This window comes from Lactuca serriola, chromosome 8 (genome assembly GCF_051521515.1).
Source record: "Lactuca serriola cultivar US96UC23 chromosome 8, Lser_US96UC23_V15, whole genome shotgun sequence".
NCBI lineage: Eukaryota > Viridiplantae > Streptophyta > Magnoliopsida > Asterales > Asteraceae > Lactuca > Lactuca serriola.
Window position 1 is genome coordinate 139,447,503 of NC_136415.1, and position 8,154 is coordinate 139,455,656.

General features: G+C 30.4%; 1 protein-coding gene across 1 annotated transcript; it reads right to left on the reverse strand.

The window, feature by feature from the left end:
- Positions 1-3,206: 3,206 nt before the first annotated feature.
- Positions 3,207-7,691, reverse strand: LOC145068815 (putative aquaporin NIP-type). Its single transcript, XM_079015806.1, has 5 exons — positions 7,530-7,691; positions 7,121-7,342; positions 6,795-6,992; positions 3,531-3,592; positions 3,207-3,435 (listed from the first exon to the last, which is right to left on the reverse strand). The coding sequence occupies exons 1-5, from the start codon at positions 7,641-7,643 to the stop codon at positions 3,258-3,260; spliced, it is 774 nt and encodes a 257-aa protein (XP_078871932.1). The 5' UTR covers positions 7,644-7,691; the 3' UTR covers positions 3,207-3,257.
- Between the last annotated feature and the right edge of the window lie 463 nt (positions 7,692-8,154).

Here is an 8,154-nt window from a genome sequence, read left to right on the forward strand (position 1 = left end):
TTAGGAAATACTTGGCCAAGGACAAAAGTCAAAAGTCAAGATCAACAATCTGTGTTAACCCAACACACCATGTTGTTCTTCAACATTTCGTGTTTCTCCATCAACTTCGAATTGGGAAAATCTCAAGCCAACATGCCGTGTTGACCAAAAAATACATCGTGTTCGCCTAAGACCCAACAACTTAATACATTAAGCTGCCTTCACCGAATCCAAGAGCTCCAAAGCTTAGATCTTAACCACAATAAGGTCTGGAATCTTTTAAAGCTTGCACCTTTTTGCCAAAGGAGTCCATGAAAACCCTAGATCAGAAGAATATGGCTTTGGGATGTCCTAATCCCAACATCCATCCAAACCATGGCTAAACATAACAATTTAACCCAAAATAGAGATCTAAGCATGTATCAATCAAGATAAGAACTTGATACCTCAAACTCCTTACAAAATGGGTAGTGGTTCTCAATCCAAGACTTCCTTCTCCAAGCTTATAAACTTCAAGATCTTCTAAATCCTTCATAATGCACAAATGAACAACAAAATTTCTTCCAAGGCTCACATGCTTGACAATGGAGGCTACAACTCGTTTTAGGGTTTTGATAAAAATGGAGGCTGAAAAGGAGGAGAGCCAAATGGACTAAAGGCCTTTAAATAGGGTGCAACACCCTAAAAGTTAGAGTTCCCTTCCCAGATGCCAACACACCGTATTGAGACAGCTTAACATGCCATGTTGGTTCATTAAAATACGCTGCCAAAAGCATCTTGACACGCCGTGTTGAGGCTTCAAAACGTCGTGTCCTAAATAGAAACTTGAACAACATGGAATCAACTTCATATCGTATATCAAGCGTTACAAATATTGAAGGTTTGAAAGTGATGAAAAATGAAGAAGGTTGTTGATATTTAGTTTAGTTGAAAAGAAGTTTAAAATTTGAATATGAAAAAGAAAATGATTAGTTTTCTTTTGAAAAGTCAAGTATTTGTTTTTTGAAAAGCGGTAAAACAATCTCTCTTATCTTTAGTGTATTACTAAATTTACATGTCGAGTTGAGGGACGGTGTTTGCCGAGGCATTATCTAGTCCATTATGAACAACCAAAGTGATTTTGAACTTAAATGAAACACTTGGTTTCTGGTATGTTGTTTGTCATTTGATATTCTTTAAGTTAAGTTTTATTTAGGCATTTGTGGAGGATTGCAACATGTGCCACATTATTAAGTAGGGGTACAACCTTATATGGGTCACAACGTGAATCGACAATCAATCTAAACCATAATATTGGGCTTTGGGCCCTATATAATGACACTAACTCCTACAATTTGCATGACTCTTCATCCTCCGTCTACAGAGAAAGAAACGCTACCCCTTGCTTTCTTTATGTGTGTGTGTGCTTTTGGTGATCTTTAGTGGGAAAGAAAGGAATAAGTGTTGTCAAGAAGCTAGATCTAGAAGTATTTCAACCTTTTAAACTCATTATGGACCATTATAAGTATTCGATTTTAAAGCTTTTTTTCTTCTTTCTTAGTAGATTTAGGAGTTTTAACTTGTTTTGGTCCATTCTGTGATGTTTGAGTGGAGTTTGGAAAACACCAGGTTCAAAGGTTGCATCTTGAAGTCTTCTAAACCTATTGTGGTGAAAAGAAGTAAACTTTGTCCTTCCATTTTAACCATGTATGGTTTTGGTGGCATTTTGGTACCATTTTTAACCTAGGATAGGGGGTGTTGTTATTTGGGACATGAAAATGTATAAAGTTGGTAACTTTATCCATTAATACATTCTTTCATTGAGATATGGAAAGTTGGAGCTTTAATCTTAAGGGATTAAGTGCTTAGTGAGAAATTGGAATATGCCTTGGAAAGTGTGACGCGAACAAGAAGGCTCGCGATGTGATATTTGAATTAGGTTTACGAATGTTTTGTCGAGACATGATCACGATGCGACTTGTAAATGGGTTGTTTCGTGCGGACTGTTGACTGCTGACTTTTTGACCAGTTTAAATTTTTGTCAAATCTACAAGTTTTGTGTTGTAGGCTGAGGTTTGACCTCTTTTGTAATTTAGGTGGTTCATGATACCAACTCTTGTGAGTGTACGTGTGTAGTTATGAGTTCATCTTTCATTTCAGGTGAGTTATCTCACTATACTATATGTTACAGTATATCTTATGTATGATAAGATGTAGATTCATGTTTGTATGTTGATTATACAAGTAGGCTAGTATAGTCTTTTGCATGTTGATTTTATGATTATATGATATGTTGATATCTTATGTTAAGGTGTTAATGGTGGATCGACACTAGAGCTGAGAGCCTAGAATGCCCAATGTTGCTAACTAGATGTCATGAGAGACATTAGTCGTTGTTAATGACTAGATGACAATGGATTCATTAGTCGTTGATGATCAAGTGGATCAACATTTGAACCAAGAGCCTTTGTTTGTATGCATTGTATGTGTATTGTAGTATGTAGTATTTTGGAGAACTCACTAAGCACTTACAGTTATTGAATAAATAATTTTCAGGTAGTTCCTCTGATCGTGGGAAGGCTCCACCTTGACTGTACCGATATGCATCATAGAATATTATGTTTTTAGACTTCCGATGTTTATGATGATTCTGATACACTGATTTTTATGACTCGGTTTTGTAGTTTTAAACAATTTGGTATTATATCTTTTATATTAATATGAATATTTCACTTATGATTTAAAAGGAAAAGTTTTGTCTAAAATTTAAAATGTTACAAATATAATTATTTTGTCCTAATTAAAATTATACAATTTTGTGTTTACTATACATGAGTGTGTTTGGCACGAAGTTTGTGTGAGCATTTGGGAGCTTCTAGTTGTTGAGAAAATGCTCCGTTTTGAACAGAAAGCATCGTTTGGCACTATAAGGTTTTAGCGTTTAGTTTAAACAAAATGATCCAAATCTAAAAGTTATCTCATGTAGCTTTAGCAAAACACTACCCGCTACCAGCTACCAACTTCCGGCTACCTGCTAGCAACTAGTTTTGCCAAAAACATCCATATTTGTTCGGTCAATAGTGACATCATAAAAAAAGAACATTATGATGCAAGTAATGATGATCTCTAACAACAATTTATATTATTTTCTCTTACTATAGAGGATCATAATGTTATTTTTTATGCTAATATTATAATTTAGTGACTACTCAAATTATTTTCAATTTTTTAAAAACATAAATGAATAAGATTAACAAGTTCTATTAAGTTGCTTAATATTACAATATAATACAATACATCTATTTAAACAATTCACTAAACGATCTGTTTGTTGGTTTAAACAAGTTATAAACAAATCCGCCAACAATCGCTCCAATAATTGGAGCACAAATGTATACCCACATTCCTTTGTAATTATGGAGCACAATTGCTGGACCAAGGCTTCGTGCTGGATTCATCGATGCTCCAGATATTTGTCTGGATTCAAGTAAATAAATAGATTCTCTTTAGTTTTGAATAATAAAAATCCATTCACTAAAAATAATAAATCAACTAGTAAGTTAGGAAATTACCCTGCTACAAAGACATTTAATGTTATAGTCATGCCAACTACGATTCCCCCGATCTTTGTATTCTGCAATTTCACATTAAAATTTGTTTTTTATGCTTCATTGATTGTTCAAAATTTAAAGGTGGTATATATATATATATATATATATATATATATATATATACTCTATTTTTATTCAACTCTTAGGTAAAAATATAATAAACATTGTATCAAATCTGTAAAAAGAAAAATAGGATTAGAATGACATAATACCATATTTTTCACAATTATTACTAAATAACCATTTATTTTGCACAAAAGGCTTTGCGAAGTGCATTTATATTGCAAAATTATTTTATCAATGTTGAGTTGTGGAGTCTGATGTTTACTAAAGGGACATAACCACTTCTATGACGATGGAAACAAAGATACAGGCAGGATTGGTAATCAAAGATTTGCAATATAAAATAAATAGAGTTGAATCTAGGGAAATCTTCTCCCCGAGAGTGAAGGTGACTACAAGCATGTTAGACTTGAGTATTATGGGTACTAAATACTTAGATCTTCAACAAATAGACAAAAATACATATTTCTTATATAGTGATCTTGAAAAAGATATCTATATTGCATACCATGGAGGATTCCATATTGCTGGAAAAGCCAACATGGTGCTTAAATTGAACAAAAGACTATGAATGGAACTAAACAAACATTAATGCAATCATACTTGAAGTTTAACAACTTTGTATAGAGAAATAGATACATGATATCTTAAATATACCAATAACACTACTTAAAGTGGTTTAGTTCATGTTATATTATATTGGTGTTATATGATGATATGTTGGTAGTGGGATCTTACAAGAAAGAAGTCAATATGGTATGTAACTTGAACAAAAGATTATGAATGTAACTAAGAAGCATCGATGCAATGATACTTTAAATTTAACAACTTTATGTAGAGAAATATATACATGATATCTTAAATATACCAATGTCACCACTTAAAGTGGCTTAGTTCGTATTATATTATATTGGTGTTATATTATTATATGTTGGTAGCGGGATATTACATAAAAGAAATCAACAAATTAAAAAAGAAAATTTTCAAGAATTTTGAGATGAAAAATATCAGTGGTTCCAAGTCAGCTAGTTATCATGCTTATAATGAAAGATAAAGTAAGATGTACTATATAACTTTCCTTAGAGAAGTAGTTAGGAAAGTGTTAAAGGAGTTTAGTCTAACGAATGTAAAAGAGAGAAGTGCACTCGTGGAAGTAACTTGAAACTTACAAAAGACAATCATAGGACAAAGAGAAGAAATTGATGGGGTAAATTATTTTATGTATCGTTTTTTCGGTATTTTGATGTATATTATAGTATACATGAGGCCATATATTTCTCACGTAGTGGGATTTATGATCATATTCATGTTAAATACGAGAAAAGAGCATTAAGAAACAATAAAATGGTTAGTATGCTACTTCAAAATCACCTCTAGTCCACCATGTGTTTTAGATGAAAATGGGTTATCATAAAAGGGTTTGTAGATGCAAATGTGGGTAGTTATTTAGATTTGAGTAAAAGCACTATATATGTTATGTATTTAGAATATGAATAACATAAATCATGTGGATGTAGAATTCAAAAGAATGTTTTTCTTTCAACCATAAAAGCAAAATATATAATTATTGTAAAAACAAGCAACCACATAATTAATATGGTTGAAAAGCTTTATATAGGAATTGGGCATAAAAAATGAAGATAATGCACTTTATAACGACAATCATAGTACATTCATTTGACATAATATTTCATTAAAGAATAAAGCAATGACAGTAGGTTGAAAGATCTTTGGTGCAAAGAATTCAATATACTTAGTTTATGTAATAGAATTTTCCAAAAGACTTGGATAAACCTTAAGTTGTCCTAAATTACAACAAAATTAATAAGGATTTTTGGAATAGTCATTAGAATAATTTCATGAAAGAAGTGTTTGTTCGAAAAGACAGATTAATGAAACAAGTAATTATTTAATATAAGTTCAAAAAACTGAAAATCATTACAAGTATTTATTTCATATACAAGGAGAATATCTATGCGTTGTACGAAATAAAATTATACAATTAAACTTTTGGTAATTATATGTCAGTGAAAATATTATGTCATTTATATTAACTATAAATTAATAATTGTTAGAATACTGGATGTAAAATTATAATTAATATGAACAATAGATATAATGACTTTATGAAAATCAAATCATTTAATGGTCTCTATTCACACTTTATGTGTATAAAATTAGTTATATTTCTCAACTATTTTAATTAACTATTATTGTTATGATTTATAAATTTTTAATTTTTTTTACAATTTTTTAGTTTCATACGATGATTATTTAAATTTTCAACCCTTGTTTGTAATGTATTATAATTTAATTTTATAACTTTATTATCTTTTTAACTATTATTATTATAAATTAGTTTTAAAAGCAAATTAATCGATTTTTAATTATTATAAAAAATAGTTCTTTTAACATCTTTTAGTTAATTTTACTTTTAGATTTAGGTTTTTTACATTTATCATGTTTAATATTATCCTTTTAACTATTTAAAAATATACATTGATTTTTTAAAAAATTTATTTAATATTTTACTTTATGTTTTAAATTTTACAATATACTTTTTAAGTTTATTAAATATATTAATTTAGGTTATATAGTTCACATTATATTGAAGTCAACAAATTAAGTATTTCACATTGATAATTCAAAAAGTCTTTCATTTTGAATAATATTTATAACTACCAACATATTTAAGTAAATAAATTAAAGTATATTATGTGGAAATTTGGTGAGATTTGGTGAGTGATAATACTGAATGATATAAAGTTCATATATAGTATGATATGAAATTTGTATATACTATGGATGTGGTGATTTTTTTTCCTTTACAGTACATTATGATATTATGATATGAAGTTTTATTAATGGCCCTTTAAATAAAAAACATTTTTAAAACACATGAAACTTATTGTTTTCTACTCCGATATGTTTTAATTATGTGACATACAACTTTTAAATAAAAAAAGATAATATTATTTTTACATTAAAGTTGAAACATTTAACCCTGTGTTTTATTTTTACTTTAGAAGCCAATCAATTAATCCTTTCATCTGGGTGTCAAATATAAGGAATTTTAATCTCAAAGTATAAATAACTAATTATTTCGTCCTCAAGTAAAATAATAATATAATTATAATATAATTTCCTATTTATTATACATACCGCCCTTCGATCAATAGTGGCACCAGAAATAACGAACATTAGGATGGCAGTAATGATGATCTCAACAAAGAACGATTGCATGATTGAGCCAGAGGGTGTAGTTCCAAAAAACGCTTTCGGTGTTATGTCCAAAATCAATGCTAACGTTCCACTAGCGAAAATTGATCCCAATGTTTGTGATATTATATAAAAGAACACCTACAAATGAAGACATCATCGGTACATCAAAGGCCCCACTATAAATCATAATCTTTTGTAATTGGTAAAAGTAGAGTCTGAATTAAAATTTCAATATGCTAAAACGAGAAATAAACATTAATTAATACCTCCTTAAAAGGAAACAAACCCAAGAGGGCCAATGTGATTGTGACAGCAGGATTAAAGTGGGCAGAGACATGACCGACGGAGTAAATCATAACCATAACGATTAGGCCCCACGACACACTTATCCCTGGAAAACTGACTGCACCACCGTAAAGCTGATTGACAGCCACCGACCCACAACCAGCAAAAATAAGAAAATAGGTTCCAATAAACTCGGATAACAACTGCATGTACGTACGTGTAATCAAAGTAAACCAAATAAGTACACGTCTAAACAAGAGGATCCATATATTATATTGCATACACTTCGTCTAACAACCTATGCATTTTGTTATCATTTTCAATTGGATGATCTATTAATCCAACTAGTAGATGCATGCATGCAAAAACATTAAACATATATACATATACCCGTTGGGCCAAATCAACAGCAGGATTCGAGGAAACGGTGAGATCAGAACTCAAGACGAAATTGCCTTTCTCCACTGTTGAGATATTTGATTCGTTATCACTCGGAAGTGCCATTATTCAAGATTATTAATTACCGTGTAACTAAATAAATGAGAGAAAGAACTTTAGAGAATGAATAAGTTTAGGAGTATGAGGGTTGTCGCTTGATGTTTATATATAGAGGAGCTGAGTCATATGTTTACTATATATGATTAGTTTTTGACCTATTTTTGGGAAATTAAAAGGTGATTGGCCAATAATTTCGTTGTTTACCATGAAGTCAACATGTTTTCTTTTTTTGACAATTGTTGTACTAACATAACTTATACCTATATATTGGTTCCGAGTAAAAAGCTTCTTTGACAGACAATTGGTTTGTCTAGAGACTTCCCACAATCCACAAATCCCTCGTTCTTAAACATCAATTATTATCAAAAGTAGGGACCTTCAAAAATACCCTAATCCGAAAATCCGATATGGAATTATTTGAAAATTCGGATACCTGAAATCCGGATATTTATTTTTTCGGATTCGGATACGAATAGTGATTTTGTAAATTTTCGGATATTTCGAATATCCGATATCC

Coding starts and splice junctions, on each gene's coding strand:
- LOC145068815 (XM_079015806.1), bottom strand. CDS start 7,643: ATGGCACTTCCGAGTGATAACGAATCAAATATCTCAACAGTGGAGAAA. Junction 7,343..7,529: donor CTGTTGATTTGGCCCAACGG/GTATATGTATAT, acceptor ACGTACATGCAG/TTGTTATCCGAGTTTATTGG. Junction 3,593..6,794: donor CCACTATTGATCGAAGGGCG/GTATGTATAATA, acceptor GTGAAATTGCAG/AATACAAAGATCGGGGGAAT.